Consider the following 21,782-nt stretch of genomic DNA (forward strand, 5'->3'; position numbering starts at 1 on the left):
CCTATTTCCAGTCTCTTCTGCCTCCCTCTAATCATTCATGGCTGTTCAATAATGCAATCTGATTATACTATTCAAAACCTTCAAGGATTATTGCTCATTGAATTAAATTCAAACTCCTTAACTTGGCATTTAAGGATCTCTACAATCTAGCTCCAAAACAACTAAATAAACTTCTTATTCACCTCCATTCATTTAAGACTCTTCCCATCCCATTTCCTATTTAGCTACTTTCTTTTCTCTGACACTCCACATACAAGTAAACTCTTTCTACTTTATTCAGGCCATTCTGAAAGGACCTGTCTTATTCAAACATTCAATCAGAATATAGAAAAATGATCAGACTGATTCTGTGTCTTTTTAAATTGGTTCTTTTTACAATTAATTTTTTGTTCAGTTGTTGCCTAAGTCATGATTATCTCTGAACTTCGTTCAGAAATTCAGCTGGTCTATAATGAGTTAATTTTCGAAATTCAGTACCTCCTGTTAATCACTGTTCTATTCCTGCTCAAGGAGATTTCTTTCCTTGGAGGATGTGGGTAGATACCAAAGAATCTGGTCTGTTATCTTTATATCACCATTTTCTTCAAGGATATCTGGTTTGCTACCAAAGGAAGTCTGCTACACTATCCAACTTTACAGGTACACTTAAACAATGTGACTGGAGGGAAGGAAGAAGTTGTTGCTAACCCTTCATTTCCAATTTTCCACCAATCATACTGTCTCCCACACCCTGGATAAGTAATCAAACATGTTCTCACTCCCATGCTGATGCCACTCCTATAACCAACTATATTATTTATTTATACTCCTTGCAATACACCCCCATTCTGTTCTTTGTTCTACACTTATTAAAAGGAGCTGCAGCTTGGTCTAGGGTATCTTTTGACTTATTAAGACAGTAATTAGATCTGCTTTATTACCAGTTTCATGCCCTGTTAATAAACTGTTATCTTGCTCTGAGAAAACATGTTTCAGTCTACCTTTGCTGAATTTTGTTTAAGACTGTCTGGTGACAAGGATTGATGGGATCTGGCAGAAAGAGCTTCCATCAAGTTAACTAATCAAAACCTCTACCTATTCAAGGTTCTGGTGAAACTTTATACAAAGGGAGAGTTTTTTGGTTAGATAATCTGTAACTGTTCATTGATTCTTCCCTAAAGACTTACAACAGATCTTCTCTGGGCAAGATAGTAAGTAGCCTGTAGGGAATTTGTTTTGTATCTTATTATGTGCTAAAAGTTACAACTTATATGAGGTCCTTGAAGGAAATCTTTGCTTTCAAGGAATACCTTCAAAAATGTGCGTGTGTGTGTGTGTGTGTGTATATGTATGTATCGGGGGGAGGGTAAATAGGAAAGGTGTGCTATATTGACATTCCCAAGCTTGAAAAACTGATAAAGTCCTAGATTTATTCTGCAAAGGTGGTCACTAATTACTTCCAATAGTGTTCTTCAAAATTTGGGGGGAATTGAGAAATTAATATTTTTAGCTATGGAGTCAGCTTATGACTGCTATTGGACTTTTCATGCTAGGGAAACCTGAGGAGGCTCTCCTAGCCAGAATCCTAAGAGAATATCTAAAATACAGAACAATTTGATTTCTCAGTGAATTTTCCTCCCCTTTTCCTGATGAGCCTGAGGAGGATGAGATCAAGTCTCTGGAGACATCTAGTGGTCAAAGTGAGCATAGCAAAACACCTGTGGTTTTGTTTCTTTTTAGGTATAAAGACTATCAGAGAAGCATTTGGTTAAATTGAATCAATAAAAGTTTTTTTTTTTTAAGTAGAGAAGGTACTTTAACAAAGGAGAAATAAAATTTGGAAAGTTGTTACTCATTGAAACCAGTAATGAAACACTATAACCACTATCTCACAGTGTGTATTTATTTTTGTTTATTACCTTTACAATGTGTCTATCTATGTATAGTCTATGACAAGTTAGTAGCCAAACAGGAGGCACAGATAAGAGGAACAAGATCTTTCCATCACTTTGCAGGATTTTATGGCATCATAAATTAGTCAGAGACCAAAATTTAAGTTCTTCAATTGCAGTTTAAACGTTTTGTTTTGTTGTTATAAATAGCAAAATACTTTTGTGGGCTTGGGGTTAACTGGAGAGGGGCATTTAGGTGGCACAGTGGATAGAGTACCAGCCCTGGAGGCAGGATGAGTTCATATTTGACCTCAGACACTTAATACTTAGTTGTGTGACCTTGAGCAAGTCACTTAACCCCATTGTCTTGCAAAAAAAAAATTAGAGATAATTGTGAAAGTTGAAAGGAAAAATGATACTGAGGTCTCATCACTCTTTGGCTGCTGAGTGACAAACCAATTGTTTTAAACCTAAAAGAAATGATTGTTTTGCTGATTAGAAGTCAGTTTAAAAGTTCATCAGCATGAATAGAATACCAACCCTGGAGTTAGGAGGACCTGAATTCAAACTGGGTCTCAAGACACATGATACTTACTGTGTGAACTTGGGCAAGTGACTTAACTCCAACTGCCTTGCCCACCACCCCTCCCCCCAAAAGCTGGTATCAGTATAGTTTCAAAATGAAAACAAAAACTGGTTGCTTACATTTTAAATAGATATAAGGTTCAATAACTACCTGCCTTTTATTAACTCTTTTCCTGGTCCTTGAAAAAGTTTGTGTAAATCAGGAAAAAAAATTAAGTTTTGTTAGAAAATCTAATTAGATACTTGAGATTTATAAATTAAAGTCAATTCAGAAACAATTTTTAAAAAATTTGTTAAGTAGAAATGAGAAACTTTAATCTAAGACTTTTACCAAGTTAAATAACTTAGAAATTTTGCTATAAATTATATTGGTCTCCTTGAGTATGTATATTAATTAGAATAGAACTTGAACAAGTTGTCATTTTTTATAAGTCTTATGTAGAAACATTAGGCAGATTTGGGATTAGATCCATTCAAATCTTATGATACAGAAATTAACTGTTTCTGCTAAGCAATGTCTACCCAGGAATTAAGTGTTATAGGTATGTGAGATGCTTTGGAATAACTTTTAAAGCAATTTTTAAGAACAGTCTTGCTTCTTGCCCACAAAAAGAGAAGCTTATTTAATGGAGCAAATTGGATATAAATGAAATTTAATTTGGAAAAATGCTTTGCAGTACTTCTGTGAATAATATAACAATTTGATTGCTGTTGGAACAGACCAGGCTTTTGTGAGCTGTTAAAAGTTTATTTTTTTTTTTGCTAAGACTATTTTAATAGATTTTTGAAAGTTTGCAGTTATGATTAGGACTAGGATTGTGCAAGATACATCTCTCTTCCCTTCTGGGAGAATAAGAGAAAGATGAAATGTTTTCATCTCTTAGGGAATAACAGAAACCATCGATAATTAGCCATAATCCAATAGTTTAATTGTTATCAGTAAATTAATGGAAAAGTTGCCACAGTTGAAATAGACTATGCAACTTTGGGAGTAAAAGTTTTTAGTAAATCACTGGCTCTGTTTAATTATGAAAGAGAAATTCAGTGAAGTGAAGATTAGTTCTATAGATAGTCTGAGATTATAAAATATAAAGAATTCAGGAACTGAGCAAGTAAAAAGAAATTTAGGAGAAGAATCTTAACTTAAAACGATGTCATTTTCCAGAGAAATGTAGGAAATTTAATCATGTCGGAAAGAAAAGTTTGAGGGAGGTTTTTGATTTTGTTGAAATAAAAAGGATGTGAAAAAACTTTATTGTTTATTTTACAGGAATTATAGTAATAAAAATTGCAACTCGAAATTACCAGGCTCCAAGTAGAAGGGGCTTGGTGGAGCAGTATTGATGCTGTTATCATCACGTCTGTGCTTCATCCCTTTATTACAAATCTCTCTAACCATGACAGGAAAAGTTGCAACTTTTTCCTTACTATAATCAATCTTGATGTAATACTTCAACACTTCTGCACTGCTATAGAATGCAATATATAACACCTTATGGTCTTCAATCTGAAATTATATTCATTTCCATATCCTAAACAATTAAACAGATAAGTGCTTGGCTTTGTGAACTATCTGTAAACAATAGATTCATGTAAAAAGATAAGTTTTTGAAATATCTCAGAATTTTATGGGAATAATTAGACAATGAAACAGTAGGTTGTGGAACCAAGATATTAACCTATTATTCTGATTAAAATCAGAAATATATTCAGATTTTTTAAAAGAAAAACTTTTCAGTACAATCCATTACCTTGGAAGAAAGTAACTGTCAGACTAACTATTCTGTGCTACCTCAAAGTAGAATCCATTTTACTTGTTTATTATTTAATTTGGGATTAACATCTATGTGTAGAGAATGTCTTGAAATGCAAGCAATTTACATATAGACTGCTTATTTGAGATATATACTGTTTTTTGTATACAATTTGGAATTAATTAGCATATATTTTCACATCTCATCCTTTAAGTGAACTCATTTGTGAAATAGAGGTCATCTACTTACAAAAAGTGTTGTTACCTATGTGTTCCTGTAAGTATTAAATCTCCTAAGGGGAGAATTAGAATTAATTGAAGATCTAAATAATTAAAGTGGAAAGTTAACTAGAGTGGGAAAATTTTGAGAAAACAACAAGATCAGACAATTATATATATATATATATATATATATATATATATATATATACACACACACACACACACACACACACACATACATACACATCTACACACATATTTTTTAAATGCATATATAATTATAAAAGGTTTTCAGAATTCTGCCATCTATGGTACTTTAAGAATTTAGATTTTGATTTCTCAATTATTTGAATTTTTAAAAATATATCAACATAATTTGCTAACATATCATAGGAAATTAAATGATAATGTAATCAATGTTAATCTAGAAAAGCACTCTTTAATCCTAACTTGCATGTCTGATTTGATAAATATTAAACTTACAGGTCAGAGCCTCATAGATTTTTCTTTTACTTAAAGATTTTTCAGCCTTTTGTTGGCAGTGTCTATCTCAGGTAGAGGATTAAGGAAAAAAGGACAAAAACAGTAATAGTTTTTTCAAAGAACTGAAATTTCAGGTGAATTATGGATTCTTAATTTGACATCTTTTTTTATAACTGTTATCAATAAGATGAAAGCCATAAAATTTGAGCTGGTTTTCACCACATGAACTAATTAGAGAAGTAAAATTTAAGAAGGTATACTAAATTCTATTAAAATCTGTTAAGCAACAAATTTTAGCAAAAACATCTAAGACTCCCTACAAGTGATATGGAACCAGAGAAACAATTCTACTGAAAAAGAAGCCCTCCTTTCAGAGCTGCCCTAAGAATGAGATCTATTCTAGAATGTCCAAAAGAAGATGTTTCCAGAGACCAGATATTAAATGAATTCTTGGTAGGTTATCATCAAATACAAGGAAACATGATGTTAGTTAATACTGATGATCATCATTGTACTACTTTGGCTTTTTGTTTCAAGATATCTTTTTTCTTGGTTATCTTGGTGACATGTAATCCCTCCCCCCAAAAAAACCTTATAAAATTAGCCAATAGATAAATGATCTATGAAAAGGACTGATCAAAATGAGGAATTGGAAAGATCAGACTGATTCTGTATCTTTTTAAAATTGATCTTATTTATAATGAACTGATTTTGTCCAGTTACTACCTAAGTCATGGTTCTCTGTCTCTGAACTTAGTTCAGAAGTTCAGTTTGTCTATAATAAATTAAGTTTAGAAATACAGTACCTCCTGCTAATCACTGTTCTAGCCTTGTCTCAAGGAAATTTCTATCCTTGGGGGATGTGGATAGATGCCAGGAAGTCTGGTCTAGTATCTTTACACCACCAAGCTATCTTTCTACTAGGATATCTCATTTGCTATCAAAAGAAGTCTGGTCCATTATCTCTAATGTTGTAGGTGCAGTTAAACAATGAATATTTCTCTTAGTCACTGTTGCTAATCCCTCATTCTCCAATTTCTAACAAATCATATTGTCTTCGAAGCCTCAGACTGGGCCTTTCAGAAAGCAGTGAATCATTCATTTGCAACCACACTTTGCTTTCTGAAGAAACTCCAAATCAGGTCTGACTCTTTTCATTCATATCTCAGATGATATCTTTTTTCTTTAGGTTTTTGCAAGGCAAATAGGGTTAAGTGGCTTGTCCAAGGCCACACAGCTAGGTATTAAGTGTTTGAGACCAGATATGAACCCAGGTACTCCTGACTCCAAGGCCAGTGCTTTATCCACTACACCACCTAGCCACCCCAGATAATATCTTTCATGTTCTTAAAATGCTTATACATTCTATATTAATAGCTATCCATTATCTGGAAAGTTACTGATTCATCATGTGTCACCATATCTAGTCACCTGCACTCCATACAAGAATCAGTGTATTCTTGAATATTCTCCTCTAATGAATTTTTCCATTTAACTCAGCTATCCTTCTATGTAGCATTAACTTCCTTTAGTTCCTTGATCTTCTTTCTTAAATGGGGCAGTGTCCTGTATTTTCTCTCTGCAGTTCTGAGCAGTTTCTTCTAAGAGGGAAAGGGTGTGGGCCATATGCTCCTGAGCTTTTAATACAGACTGTACAGAGGGAAGTCTGATCCTCATTATAGAAGAGCTTGAGATCTTGCTAGTGCTTCTGACATGGCTTTCTGCCACAGGGTTCTGCAGGTTCTAGGGACTGAGAGTCTTGAAGATAGCTGTCAGCTTTGACAGGTACACATTGAGGACTGGGAAGTCTGGGAGACTTTTTTACATTCAGAATAAGAGAAATGTGTGGCCTCACCTTTCTTGCTCCTGCTAAGAGAAAACTGGTCAAAGTTGTGTTCAAACTTGAGGGTGATAGGCTTTGAGAAGAATGTCAAGATAGATGCTGCAAGTGATGCTGGAGACTTTGGACCAGTGTGACAGCCTCCTTGTTCCTTTTCTTGAGGATTTTCTTCAGCCTGGACTCCCCTGACTTCCCTCTGGAACTCTCAAAGTCCTTCCAATGCTCCTGGTTTGCTCCAACAACCTCAAATTCAGAAGCTCAGAATGTCTTGTTTAGTCTGGTTATTCCTCTCACCTCCTCTAAGTCAGAAAATTTCATTAAAGTAGATATGCCACATAGAGAAGTCCAAGATAATTTTCAACAATTTAAGAAAACTAGGCTTTTTATCACTTCCAGGTAATTTATCATTTCTAGAACTTTTGTTGGATTGTCCAAGTTTAAGAAAAAAGTATTTTAGAAAGACAGGTCATAAAGTTCACTAAAGCAGTTGAAAATTCTTTTGGTTCTTTTTATTTAACAATGGACATGTTCTCCTTCCTTTTACTTAGACTCCTACTTAACACAGGGCCTGGCAAATAATAGGCACTTAAAAAAGGTTTAGTGAAATGTATAAAAATGACTATCTTTTTTTTTTAAAAGGAATGGATAAAATAAGGAATAGTAAAGTCACTGAGACAATAACTAGAGCATTTAAAATATAATTTAATTTTTTAAATTATACTTACACTTTTTTTTTAAGAAATAAATCAATGTATTTAACCTTCAGTTAAAAAGGTTAGCCACATGGAAATTATTCTACAATCAGATAATCAAAGACCTAGAACTTGAAAAAGACCAGAAGACTTCGAGAGAAATCTTTTTATTTTATAAATGAGGAAACTGAATTTTTCTATTACTTCCACTCCTAGAAAGCCAATAAAAAATAAACCTAGAGTATAGATACCATATTTCTCCATGTATAAGACACATCCTTTCTCAAAAAATTTGAGGTCTAGAAGCTTGGGAGCATCTTAGGCAGTAGGTATAGATTTTTTTTGCTTGCATTTCCCATTTTTTCATGCTTTTTTTTACACTCATTGTTTCACATTTTTTACTGGTATATTAAGGTTACATTTTGCCATGTTCTGGCTCAGAAAAGATTTTAGTACAGTGCTGAGTTCAGGTTCAAAGTGATCCAGTTTGCAAAAGTGAATGGAAATTGTGCTATTGGAATTCCTGTGTCCACAAGGATGGTTCAGCATGAGCCAAAAAGAATTGAGGAGGAAAAAGAAGTTACTGATTTCAAAGGAAGATACATTTTGTGCTTCAGGTTCATGAAACAGAATGGACTAAGCACCAGATTTGCCCAGGGAGTGCATGTGGTCTACCACAGACCAGAGCACAGGTAGGATAGCAGTCAGAGTCTCTCTTAAAACAGTGATTTTTCACCAAACACAGATGAAGACAAGCTAATGGATGGGAGTTTTGATAGTAATGAGGAGTTGTATGAATTTTATGATGAATAAAACTTGAGTTCAATAACTTTATGTAATACCTTTTTTTTTCCAAATTTTGGTTCCCAAAATTGAAGTGTGTCTTGTACATGGGGAAATATGGTAATGCATACAACTACATTCAATTTAAGTATTCTAGACTCTTACTGATCTTTTAATGCTATGAAGTTAGAGTATGCTTGCTGATGGTTTTAGATAACTGTTTCTTCTCATTATAAGAAAAGTCCATTTATACCTATGCTTTCAAGTTTTTTTTAATAGGAATGAGTGTTGTATTTTGTCAAAAAACTTTTTTTCTGCATATATTGATATAATCATTATTTTTATCATTTATCGTCAATATTTATCATTGGTTGTATCACCATAATTGCCAATAGTTATCATTATCACTAATATTATGCAATATTATATTGAATGCTAGCAACAGCAATAAGAGAAGAAATCTAAATTAAAGGAAACCAGAATGAGCACTGAGGTAATAAAATGTTTTTTCAGAAAATATGACAATAAACTTGGAAAATCTGAGAGATTCAACTCTCAATTTACTATTTTAGCCAAGTTGCAAGGATACAAAATAAATTCACATCCAAAATAACCAACAAAATCTTACAAGAGATAGAAAGAGATAATCCATTTAGGATAAACATAGACAGCATAAAATACTTGGGAATATATCTACGAAGACAAACCCAGGAACTACACAAGCATATATAACGATTTTTATTGAAATGAAAGTCAGATTTAAATAATTGGATAAATGCTAATTACTCATGGGTAGGCAGAGCTAATGTAATAAAAATTACAATTCTATTTTAATTAATATTCAATGTAGTCCCAATGTCCCAAAAATTATTTTATTGAGCTATAAAAAATAACAATAAAATGCATATTGAAGAATATCAAAAGAATTATTGAAAAATACAAAAGAAAGAGATTTTAAAAATCAGATATTAAACTATATTAGAAGACCATAATTATCAAAAATATCTGGTACTGGTTAAGAAACAGAAAGGTAGATCAGTAGAACAGAGTAGATATAAAATACACAATAAATGGTTATAGTAAACTCGTGTTTGACAAACATTAAGATTTAATCTTTGGGGATAAGAACTCACTATTTGGTAAAAAAAAAACAATGTTCAGAAAACTGGAAAGCAAGCTGGTAGAAATTGAGTATAGAACAATATCTCAAACCATTTACCAAGATAAGGGCAAAATGCATCTACGACCTAGGTCTAGAAGTAAGTTAGAAACATAATTCCTATAAGACTTATGGCTAGGAGAAGAAATTAAGTACAAACAAGAGATAGGGGAAATTGTGGGATGTAAAATGGATAACTTTAATTACTCTAATTTTAAAATTTTTTGTACAGAGTAAACCAATGAAGCCAAGATTAGAAGGAAAGCAGAAATTGGGGGAAATTTTTTTTTATAGTTTCTCAATCTCATATCTGAAACATAAAGAACTGTCGAATTTATAAGAATATGAATCATTCCCCCATTAATATATAGTCAAAGGATCACTTTTATAAACAGGCAGTTTTTCAAAGAAGAAATCAAAGTTATATGTAGTCATATAAAAATGTTTTAAATTATTATTGATTAGAGAAATACAAATTATAACAACTTTGAAATATCTCACATCTATCAAATTGACTAAAATGATAGAAAGTAGAAAGAGGAAAATGACAAATCTTGAAAGGGATGTGAAAAAATTGGGACACTAGTAATATTGTTGGTGGAACTGAGAACTTATCCAACCACTTGAATTATAAAACTTAGCAAAACCATTACTGATTAGGGAAACGGAAAAGAACCTATATGTATTTATAGTAGCAATCTTTGTGGTGGTAAAGAACTAGAAATTGATAGGATAACCAGATTAAGATTAGAAAAGCATAGAAAAATTTGCATGAAATAATGAAGAATGAAATGAGCAAAATCAAGAGAACACTATACAGTAACAATAATATCGTTCAAAGAACAACTGTGAATGATTAAGCTATTCTGAGTGGAGAAAGAGAGAGAGAGAGAGAGAGAGAGAGAGAGAGAGAGAGAGAGAGAGAAATGGTGATTTTCTCTAGTACAAATGCATAGGAAGGAGACAGTTCAGAATTTAAAATGTAACAAAAAAATTTAATATGAAATTATTATTTTTTTAAAAAACAGAAATTCTTTCCAAAATTTCAAATACAGTTTTAGTACTAATCTTTCATGCCAACCCTTGATTTGGCTAATCTCTTACTTGATTTATACATCAAAAATATTGTCATTTTCAATCATTTTTTAAAACATACTTTTAGGAGATAACACTTTTTGCATATATACATGTATCAGTCAAAATTCAAATTCATTTATAAAAGTACTATAATACTCATAGTAGTTTTAATCATTCTTTTTGAAATCAGTGAATACTAAAAATACAATTAATAATTAGCATGTGGTGGGGGGAAGGGGGAAAGTTTCCAGATTTGGGTGACTAGAGGAGTGAACAAGTAGCTTTTACAGTTAAAGAATAAAATCATTTTAGAGATCAAATCACTGACTCTAAATCTAAGAGGACTTACTATTGTACCACATCATAATCTCTCTGATTTGATTTCCTCATAAGCAAAATGAAGTCAACAATAGCTACACTACCTACCCCACAAAGGGTCAGTCAAAAGAACAAATGAATATATATAGGCATACTATTATACACACAGACACACACACACACACACACACACACACACACACATTTGTTGTAGTTGAATTGTTTCAGTCAGGTTTGACTTTCTGTGACCCCATTTGGGTTTTTTTGGATACTGGAGTGATTTGTCATTTCCTTCTCCACTTTATTTATTGAGGGGAAACAGAGCTAAGTGACTTGCCTGGGGTTCTACAGCTAGTAAATATCTAAGGTAAAATTTGAACTCAGGTCCTCCTGACTCTAGCCCTCTCCATCTACTGGGCCATCTAGCTTGTCTGTCTGTCTGTCACTCTCTCTCTCTCTTCCACCCTCCTTTTGTGAATTGTTACATAAATAAGCTTATTACTCTTCCACTTAGCATTTCCACCTTGATTTACTCTTACCTAGTAGTTTCCAAAACATACCCTTTTCATCAATCAGTCCATACAAATAATTTTCTTGGCTCATATTTTATTCAAATAAAATTAAGAATCTATTGCTATACCTAAAATAATAAATTATATATAAAAATAACTAGCACACTTTTGTCATAGCATCACAGACTTAAGGGATGAAAAGAACTCTGGGACCATCTAATCCAATTGCTTCATTTTACAGGTAAGAAAATGAGACCTTAAGGGGTTAAGTGACTTGTCTAAAGTTGTAGAGCAAGATAGTATGTATAGATTATCTAGCATTTGAATCCAAGTCTTCTGACTCCAAATCTAACACTTTCCATTAAATTTTACTGCATTACAAAAGCAAAGAAAAAATACAATGAAGGTAGCTAGTGGGCAGGGCACCCTCCCCCTCCCACCACCAAATTAAGCCTCTGCATTCAAATATGTTGAGATTCCAATAAGGCCCAAATTTAGTGGAGAATTTGCTTTTTCAGAGCTTTTGAGGCTCAGGACCTGACTGAGAACCATAAGAGTCCAATCTGTCTCTCCAAAGGAAAGTTCTTGGCCTCTCTTCCAATGAGGTCCTACAGTATATACTCCCCTTCTAACACTCCCCTACTTATGCTTGCTTATACTAGAAAAAGCTAAGTATTTTTAAAGGAGTTTTACTTGAAAATATACAATAATTCTTACCATTGCTTCACATCTTTTACTACCACCCCCCTTTAAGTCTTACAGACCCATTGTTTAGAAAATTTTGCTTTGGCCCAGACCACTTTTCTATTTAACTAAAACCTATCTTTCTATTCTAAGTTCAGCTGAAATCCATTTTCCTCCAAAAAACCATCACTCCCTTTTCTACACTCTTATAATACTAACTACAACACTCATAGGTCACTGGTCTTTTCTATATTTTTATGGAAGTGTCATTCTCCTTACTTAGATTGTAAATAACTCTAGGGCAAAAGTCAGTCTTCCCATATTTTCTATGCCTAACATGTAACAGTGCCCTACACTGAGCAAGCAGTCAATATGTATTTATGATTATGAAAAATCATTTTTGATGCAACATATCTAGCCTAGAAGATTTTGTTCATAAATGCAAATCTTGACTGCTATTAGCTAGGTAGGGTACAGAAAACTTAAGCATTTTACTAAAAGATAAGTGAATCCATCATGTGAAACTCTGACTTACATCATATAATCAGAGCTGTGCTTTCCAGGATACCATTCATTCCTCCAACAAATATTTAAGTTATACACTGAGTCTACAGCTCTTCTAACAGATCAGGTGGGGGAAGAGGGGAAAGGGGCCAGCAGGTGGTAAGGGAGAGAGCTACAAAGACTACTTCTCAAAATATCAATCTTGTTGGAGAAAAAAGTTATAAACATAGCAAAAAGACAACACAAGACAACAGTATTAAATCTTACTGTTCCTTTCTCAGCAAAGCCTTTCCTCATCTCAGCTAGAATTAGCTTCTTCTTTTGTGAATATTCATAGCTTATTCACAGAACTATAGGATCTCAGAATTGGAAGGAACCTGAAAGATCACCATGACTTACTCACATGAAGTCTCTTCTACCAAATACTCCACAAGCAGCTATCATGGGTCTGCTTGAAGACTCCCAATAAAAGGGAATCCACTCCCTCCCAAAAACAGCCCAATCTGCTTTGGAGTAATGATTTTTCAGGATGTTTTTCTTCAAATCAAGCCTAAATTCAACTCCCTGAAGCATCTACCTATTGAACCTTGCTATGCACTCTAAATCCAAGCAAGAATAAAAAATACAATTCCTGTTTCATAACCTTTTTTTGTTTGTTTTTTAGGTTTTTGCAAGGCAAATGGGTTAAGTGGCTTGCCCAAGGCCACACAGCTAGGTAATTATTAAGTGTCTGAGACCAGATTTGAACCCAGGTACTCCTGACTCCAGGGCCAGTGCTTTATCCACTTTGCCACCTAGTCGTCCCTTCATGATAACCTTTTAAATTCTTGAAAACAATTTTCCTAAAGTCAAAGGCCCTCTCTGACCTATTCTTCCCCAAGAAAGCCATTACCACTTCCATGTTATTGAATAATCCAAATGACTGTTACAAACTGCAAACTATCAGAGAAAAATTCTCATGGCAAATAAGAAACTTCTCATCCTGGAAAAGAATGCTGGTCAACATCAGCTCCCAAACACAAGCCTTATCTATCTCTGTACTACAACTGATAAAGTCTTCTTTCTTGTGAGCAGGGATGAAGCTTTAATTGTCTTTCTTTTCTCCTCACACCAAGAATGCTGCTACTGGCAAACATCAGATGATCGTTGTTTTATTATATTGGCATTAGGGTTGCAAACTATTGATTCATTTTCTTTTTCTAGTACAGGACCCAATGTTCATATTGATTTCTGGACACCTCCATTTAAGTATGTACACATAGCACCTCCAGCTCAATTTGTATGAAGCATTACTCATCTCTTTTACAAAACAAATTCACTATTTTGACTTTAATGAAGCATTTCTTAAGCACTTACTATGATCTAAGTACTAGGGATACAAATTCAGTCAACCTCTGCTCTTCAGTTCTTGGTCTATGGAAGAGATACCACACAGGTTTTTGTCTGCATGTCACATGGGAAGGTCCCATGCTCTTCAGGGGTTGGTAGTCAATCACACATGAATGCTTCTTTCTTCAATGTCATTTCTACTGATCAGATTCTATCAGTGTCTCAAATTTTATGATTCCCATATCTAGTCAATGACTAGAACTTGATAATTCTATTTCTGATGTCTGGGATCTGTGTCTTTCTGTCCCCACTGCTGCAACTCCATATCCCCCTAGATTACAATATCTTAAGTTCTTTCCCCAAGTCTCTCCCCTCAACCATCTTCTCCAGAAATTCACCCTTTATCTCAATGCCAGATCAATTTTCCTTAATATCAAGAGCTGAATCATGATCCAGTTATTCCTCTGTGAGAAGCTCTTCAATGGTTCCTACCAAATAAAGTCTTCCTTATCCTATGTCTTTAGCTTGACTTCAAAGACCTGGCCCTCCACTATAATTCTAATCTTACCTCATATTACTCTTTTCCAAGGTCCATATTTGAGCCAAACAAACCTATTCACTTTCCCAGGGGCAGTAAAAATAATGGTGGATTTGGAGTCAGAAGACCTGAATTCAAATCCCAGCTTTGTCACTTATACTTGCATGAAGATGGTGAGTCACTTAACCTTGCTAAGTTTCAGTTTCCTCATCTATAAAATGAAGAAGATGGATTAAACAGCCTCTAAGGTCCCTTCCAGCTCTAGATCTATGATCCTAAATACAGTGTTTTCCAGTTTCTTAGCTATCACTCATGCTGATCCCTCTGCCTTTATGCTTTTCCTATTACTGCTACCTTTTGAATTTCTACCCATCATTTAATACCCAACCCCAATGGCATTTTTAGGGGGAAGCCTTCCCTAAACCCTCCAGCTGGAAATTACTTTTATTTCTTTTAACCTTACATAGTACTCTGCCCCTGACATATGCTCTTATCACAATCTCTTCTGCAGTATTATTTTAATAGTACTCATATAGCATTGCATAGCTGCATATTTAATGTATCCACTCACCTAGATTTTTAAAGACCTGTTTACTGCTTTAAGCTCAGGAGGCAGAACTATGCCTTGGTTACCTTTGGTTCTCTCTCTCAAAAAGAGTTCACATATGGTGAATGAATAAATGAATTAAATAAATAGGAATTAGAAAGGGGAGGGGGGTACTCTAGAGATAGCAGTAAATGGCATAAGCAAAATACAGAGAAAGAAATGATCATGGCATAATTGGGACTCAATCTGGTTGGAATAAAGCTTTCATAAAAGGAAATAGCAGGATGAAAGAATTATAAAGCATTTATTAAAGACATAGTGCAGCTAGATAGCAGAGGGCCTAGAATGTCAAGTTCTCTAATGCCTGATGGTATTTAATGGAAATAAAACAGTAATTCACTCATTCTTATTATTTAACATATAGCCAAGTTAAAATATTTACAATATCAGAACTACTTTTCAATTAAACTCCTATTTAGAATTGGGTTTTGTAAAGATTATGCCTCTATTGGAATAATTCTTGCCATTTATAAAGGGTTTCTCGGCCTTTCCACAATTAAGAGAACAGTATTTTTCCCCCTAAGGAGATGAGAACTACACTAATACTTATATTAGCTAAGTAGAAATAGTAATAAATTAAAACTAGTAAAGTTGCTTTTACTTAAGACCTTCAAAAATCTTTACAAAGTATTATTGACCATACTATTAAGTTCTTTTACAACAATCATGTTTCACAAAGGACTCAACTCACAAACCCCTTAATTTCTGATAGCACAGACAAGAACATAATCAGATCTACCTACTTGTTGGCACTACTTTGTTGGCAGCACTCCCTTCTTCTGATGGTTCTGCAGCAATGGTGTCTTGGCTTGGTTCTTTAACCCTTTCATCAGTAAGAAGGCTTACTGCTTGGGTTATATCACCATTACTAGCCTAGGGAAAAAAAATGGAAATCTCTATAGTAAAGCAGCAGAATCAAGGACAGATTGGTCAAAGAACTTTCTGGCTAACAAGTTCTTATTATCCTAGACTAATTATTTTCCTTAGGTTCAACGGGGGGGGAGGCAAGCCAAAGAACCTATCACACATAGATACAGTTGCTTATAACAGACTACATAGCCAGCTAAATTATCCAGGTGCTCTAATTCTGATACATAATATCTATAGCAGTAGTTGGAAAGTTTTGAAACGGGGAAGGAAGTAGAAGGAAAGAGATATGAAAGGAATGATGGTGAGCAAGTACTAGTTGCTTTTTCTTTCTTTTTTTTTTTTTTAAGGTTTTAGCAAGGCAATGGGGTTAAGTGGCTTGCCCAAGGCCACACAGCTAGGTAATTATTAAGTGTCTGAGGCCGAATTTGAACTCAGGTCCTCCTGACTCCAGGGCTGGTGTTCTATCCACTGTGCCACCTAGCTGCCCAAGTATCAGTTGCTTTGAAGAAGGCATCATAGATTGAAGAGTGACAAACTGGTTGCCCAAAGGAGTGTTGGGGCAGGGTGGGAGTCCTGTCTTCAATTATTCCCTAAACAGAATCTTTTCAAATATGCTGTGTGGAAGTGCTGATCAGCAGCAGATTACCACCCTCCCTCCCTTAACAGATTGTTGCCAAGGTTTCAATTCTATATAAATCCACTGACAAAATTAAAATATAGACACTGACTTCTCTAAATATCTTTGCTAAAAAGACTCTTCAAACTAACCTTTAAAGCTTCATGAAGAAAGGAGGGATCCTGGATTCCAGTGATTTCTCTCAGCTGATTTAATAGCATTTGGCAGCTCTACATATGGGGATTAATTAAAACAAAAAACAAAAAAGAGTAACGTCAGAATGAGGACAAACTTGGATAAACTTCAAGGATTGCAGTAATATAATTTGACTGAACCAACTTGTGAACTCACTTTTCCTAGGAAAAGGAAGAAAGCAGCAAATTACTTACTGTCCAATCAGACCTGACTACAGAAACCCAGAGTATAAACTGATTCTTCTAACAGTTTACTCAAGAGTTAAGATTGTGGGCACTGATAAGAAACATGAAAACAATACAACTGAAAATACACTTAAGAATCATATTCAAAGTCATAAAAGTATTGGAGTAGGAAGGGAATATAAATATCAACTAGTTCAGCTCCAGTTTAGAGGTGAGGAAATTGAGACTCACAAAAGTTAAGTGACTTGCAAAAGTCAAGAGTTATTAAGAGTCAGAAGAAGAACCCTAGCCCTAATGAAGCTTAAAGTACCCAGGTACTCTGATCCAATAAGTAACAACATGAAGACATATAAGGAGTCCAAGGAATGTGCATGGGTATGAGGATGGGCTATTTTAAACTTAGCTTAACATACCATTAGGCTGTGTGTCATTTTTCATTTGTAAGCTTTGGAATACGCTGTCAGTTACAGTCACAATCAGTGACTGCTTAATACTAGAGCACCAGATGCTTAAAAGTAAAATAATAAGATAAACATAAAGATAAAACTATTTCCAAATTCCAAAATAACCCAATTAAAAAAAATAAAGGACTCCTTCCCACTCATCAGCAAACTGCCAGGCAACAAACAAATGAATAATTTCTAGTCAATTTAGTTTAGATCTCCTTTCAGTCATTCAATAAACAAGGATTTATTAAGGGCCTACCTATCATGTGCAAGGCACTATATTAAACAAAAGGCACAAAATGGTACATTCTCAAAGGGAAGGCCACAGGTAAAGAATTTCATAAAGGATAAATTGTGGGGAACCTCAGGGAGGGCTTCTAGCTGAAATACAGAGGAAGTCCAGGCATGAGAACAGTCAGAGACAAAACGGTAGAGTGGGGAGATGAAGCCTCCTGGGTGAAGAACAGCAGTGAGGTCAGAGCAGAGGAAAGAAGTAGACTGAAATGGCAAGAAGGAACTTATATGTCATCCTGGAGTTCACAGGTAGCCCTAGGAGGTGACATGATTTAAGTAGATGTGGAGAGGTTAAAGATTTGTGAGCCATGGTGACAGAGGGGGCAACCTCATAGAGAAGGTGAATGGAAAAGGATTCCTTGTGCATATAGAGGGTTGTGTCTTAGCAAGGAAAAGAGAGAGAGAGGTGAATGAGGAGATAGCAACAGAAAGCTGACTGATTAAGATGATGAGAAAGCTCTTTATGAATGACCCCAATTTTGCCATGAACTTTCAATCAAGGTTCTCAAGTGTAGGGGGAGAGTCATTAGAACTAGGTTTTTTTACAGAAAGATGAATCACAAAATACCTCTTAACAAGGTTAAACTTGCCAACCTGACTTAGGGAACAAAGATCTCTATAACTGTCAAGGGATTTCCAAACTATCACAGTGAAAGGATGAACCATTTGTACTATGTACCCTGAAATGAGAAGTCTAGAGGATGAGATAGTTTTTAATAAATCAGTAGAATAAAAATTTTATTAAAACTAATTTCACAATTAATTTGCATTTCCTGTCACCTGTATAGTTGAGATTCCAATACTTAATGTAAAAGTATCACACAATTAGAAATAACTTCTTTTTGACAGAGCTGACATCCCAATCAACATATCTATCAATGACGCTTGACAATGACAACTGCAACCTTACAATCCTTGAGTGACACCAACAACTACCATTTTGCTCTAGTCACTGGCTAGAAATGAAACTACAGACTGCTGAGACCAGCAGTATTAAAGTTGCATGAATCATGAAGTAAAAAGGAGTCATTGCCTAAGTACTGGGAGAGTGTGTAGACCAAAAAATTCACAGATTTAGTATGAGTAGAAGTGGAAATGCATGAGCTAGTAATATCAGATTTATTCATTAATTTATTAATTTGTCCTAATGTCATTTATACTATATTATCCTTATAGAGGTTTCATGAAGAGATTTCAAAAGCCTTAGATATGAATTTCTCAATCTAAATGGGGGTCAATCTATATCCAGTTTGAAAATTTAAGTGACACAAAATCAAAAGATATCAGTATTTTAGAAAAGAAAATTATCTCAACTAAAAAAAACAAACTTGAAGTCTTAATTTACTAAAATAAAAAATAAAGGAATCACTAAAATCAACAAAACTTTCAACTCTCTATATTATGTAAATTCTTACTTATTTTCAATTGATCCCTACTACAAGTTCTCTTTTTTGAGGGTGGAACCTATATGATGGAGTAGCAGGAAAAAGTCCTAAGTGAGCTCCCCACCCAAAACTGCTTTAAAGATATAAGATGCATTAAAGCTAAAAAAATAGTCATTATTCAAAAAAAATTACAGTGAATCAATAGTCCAGCCAGATCAGCCTAGGAAGACAGAAAGGTCTGTGGCCATGGTGGGAGAGGATCTAAGAATTCCAGTAATCAGGCTGTTCCTGAGGACAAGATGAGAATGCAACCTAATGCAGAGGGTGGGAAATGAAAACTTTGTTGCCCACTAATAGGTTCCCAATTACAGATTCAAATCATATTGAGGAAGGGACCTGCACTCAGATGTGAGGAGCTAAACAAGAAGAAAGCTCAGAAAGAAGCAGCATCAGTATGATTCAGAAGGATTTCTGAAGGATTCCTCTGAAGAAGGATTTGAGTTCCAGCTTTTACTTCAATCTGAAAGTCTGAAAGGGAAATCAGGGTAGGAATACTAGACCAAAGGGAATCTTCCAGTTCTGTCAACCAGTAGAGCTTTCCAAATGGCTGAAAGAGGGAAAGTTCAGTAGCAGTCTACTGTTGCTCAGACCCAAACTCAATCAGGAATTTTTGGAATTCAGACCAAGGGGGCAGTGAGCAGACTCTGCCCTGGAGCAAACCACTGTGGATCAGAGTTTGAAGGAGCCTAGCATAAACTAATCCCTGAGAACCTGGAATATTACCAAAATTAGGAGGCTTGAGGATCTTCAAAGATGAGGAAAAGAGGGATATGGGGGGAGGGGAGAGGGGTGACAAGAGTGAAAAGATCTATACAAACAGAAAAGAAGGGGGGTAGAGTGGTTGCCACTGGAGTTTCACTCTCTCCTCAACTGGTCAAAAGAGATATTATGTACATAGTTTTGCATACAAGATTACATTTAAAACACATATTTTGTACATGGATGTTTAAAGGGAACTAAGAGAGAAAAGGGAGAAGGGGCAATTAGAGGTAAGGTAGATTAAGGGAGAGGAATTTCTTTGTCTTAAGGTTATAGATTTTATTTGGGTACATATTTTTAGTCCTTTCATTTGTCTAATTTCAAATTGCTTTCCAAATGGTTGTACTGATTCACAACCACACCAGAAATACACTAGTGCTTTCCACAGCATTGACTACTCAAATTTTTTTGTTATCTTTGCTAATTTGCCTTATGTGAGATAAAACCTCAGGTTTATTTTGATTTGTATTTGTATTTGATTTAGGATCACACAGAAAATATGGCTGTTTTCCACTTCACATCTCTCAGATTGGCTAATAAGACAAAAATGGAAAATGACCAATATGGAAGGAATATGGGAAAACTGGGATACTAATGCACTGATAGTGAAGTTGCGAACCGATTCAACCATTTCAGAGAAAAATTTGGAAGTATAATCAAAGGCCTAAAAAACTGTACATACCCTTTGATCCAAAAAAAAAAAACTGTACCCCAAAGAGTTCTAAAAAAGGAAAAGGTACTATATGAATATGTTTATAGCAGCTGTTTTTGTGTTGACAGAGAATTTGAAATTGAGGGAATGCCTATCACTTAGGGAACAGCTGAACAAGTTATGGTATATGATGTGGAATACTACTGTGCTAAAATCAATGACAAGGTGAGCAGAACCAGGAAAACATTACACTGAGTAACATCAATATTGTACAGTGATCAACTGTGAATGACTTAGGTATTCTCAATAACACAAACACTCAAGACATGATGAAATTATGATGAAAATTATTTTAGGACTATAAATTTCCTTATAATGAAAAAATGCTATCTACCTTCAAAAGAAACTGAAGGAGTCTGATTACAGATAGAAGCAAACTATTTATCCTTTTTAATGGTTTTTTGGCCTGCTTTTCCTTCACAACATGAATTTAAAACATGGTATAAACTGTTGGTATAAACTTAATGTCTGCCGGATTGGTAGACAGTTTTCCCAGTAGTTTTTTCAACAAATAGGGAGTTCTTTCCCCAGTATAGGAATATAAACTTTAAAAAGCAGTTGCCAAAGTATATTGATGAAGGGAATTTTTTTTTTTGCATTACTGTATGACTGGGAGGGACAGAATTTGAAACTCAAAATTAAAAAAAATTAATGTTAAAATTGTTTCAACATGTTATTGGAAAAGATGAAATATTTTAAAATATAGTTGTTTTTGCCATGACAAGAATTGGAAACTAAGTGGATACCCATCAATGACTGGAAGAGTTATAGTTTATAAACATGATAGAATGCCATTGTGTTATAAGAAATAAGGAAAGAGATGGTTTTGGAGAAATCAGGGGAGAATGAAATGTATGAAATGCTGCAGACTAAAGGAAAAGAAATAGAAGAACAGCTTATACAATGACAACAATAATTTAAAGAAAACAGCTTTGAAAGACTTAAGCACTCTAATAAGAATAACCGACTGTGACTTCAGAGAACTAATAATGAAACATGTTACCCTTTTCATAGATGTGAAAAACTCAGACTACAAAATGAGACAGATGTGTGTATATGTGTGTAGGTGTATATACACTCAAATTCATGCACAGATATTTAAATTTTTTTCTTTAAGACGGTTAAAATGGAATTTCTTTTTTAGCTAACTACATATATGTAACAAGGATTTTGTTTTTCTTTCATTCTCAATTAGTTGGGGGAAAGCATAGATTTTACTGATTAAATTGAATGTAATTTTTTTTAAAGTTCTTTTTTTTGGTCTAGACAGATGATTTCAATGGTATAGACCCAGTGAGGAAAT

General features: G+C 34.4%; 1 protein-coding gene across 8 annotated transcripts in view; it reads right to left on the reverse strand.

Annotated features, from left to right (window-relative positions):
* The window catches only part of USP28 (ubiquitin specific peptidase 28), a 71,578-nt gene that overhangs the window by 39,802 nt on the left and 9,994 nt on the right, over window positions 1–21,782 (reverse strand). For all 8 annotated transcript variants that reach the window (XM_074216702.1, XM_074216705.1, XM_074216701.1 and 5 more), the window contains exons 2-3: window positions 16,596–16,673; window positions 15,701–15,830 (exon numbers count right to left, since the gene is read on the reverse strand). In XM_074216702.1, the coding sequence (XP_074072803.1) occupies window positions 15,701–15,830; window positions 16,596–16,673 (208 nt within the window). The remainder of the gene's footprint in view (window positions 1–15,700; window positions 15,831–16,595; window positions 16,674–21,782) is intronic.

The sequence above is a fragment of the Macrotis lagotis genome, chromosome 1, assembly GCF_037893015.1.
Source record: "Macrotis lagotis isolate mMagLag1 chromosome 1, bilby.v1.9.chrom.fasta, whole genome shotgun sequence".
In the NCBI taxonomy this organism is placed as follows: domain Eukaryota; kingdom Metazoa; phylum Chordata; class Mammalia; order Peramelemorphia; family Peramelidae; genus Macrotis; species Macrotis lagotis.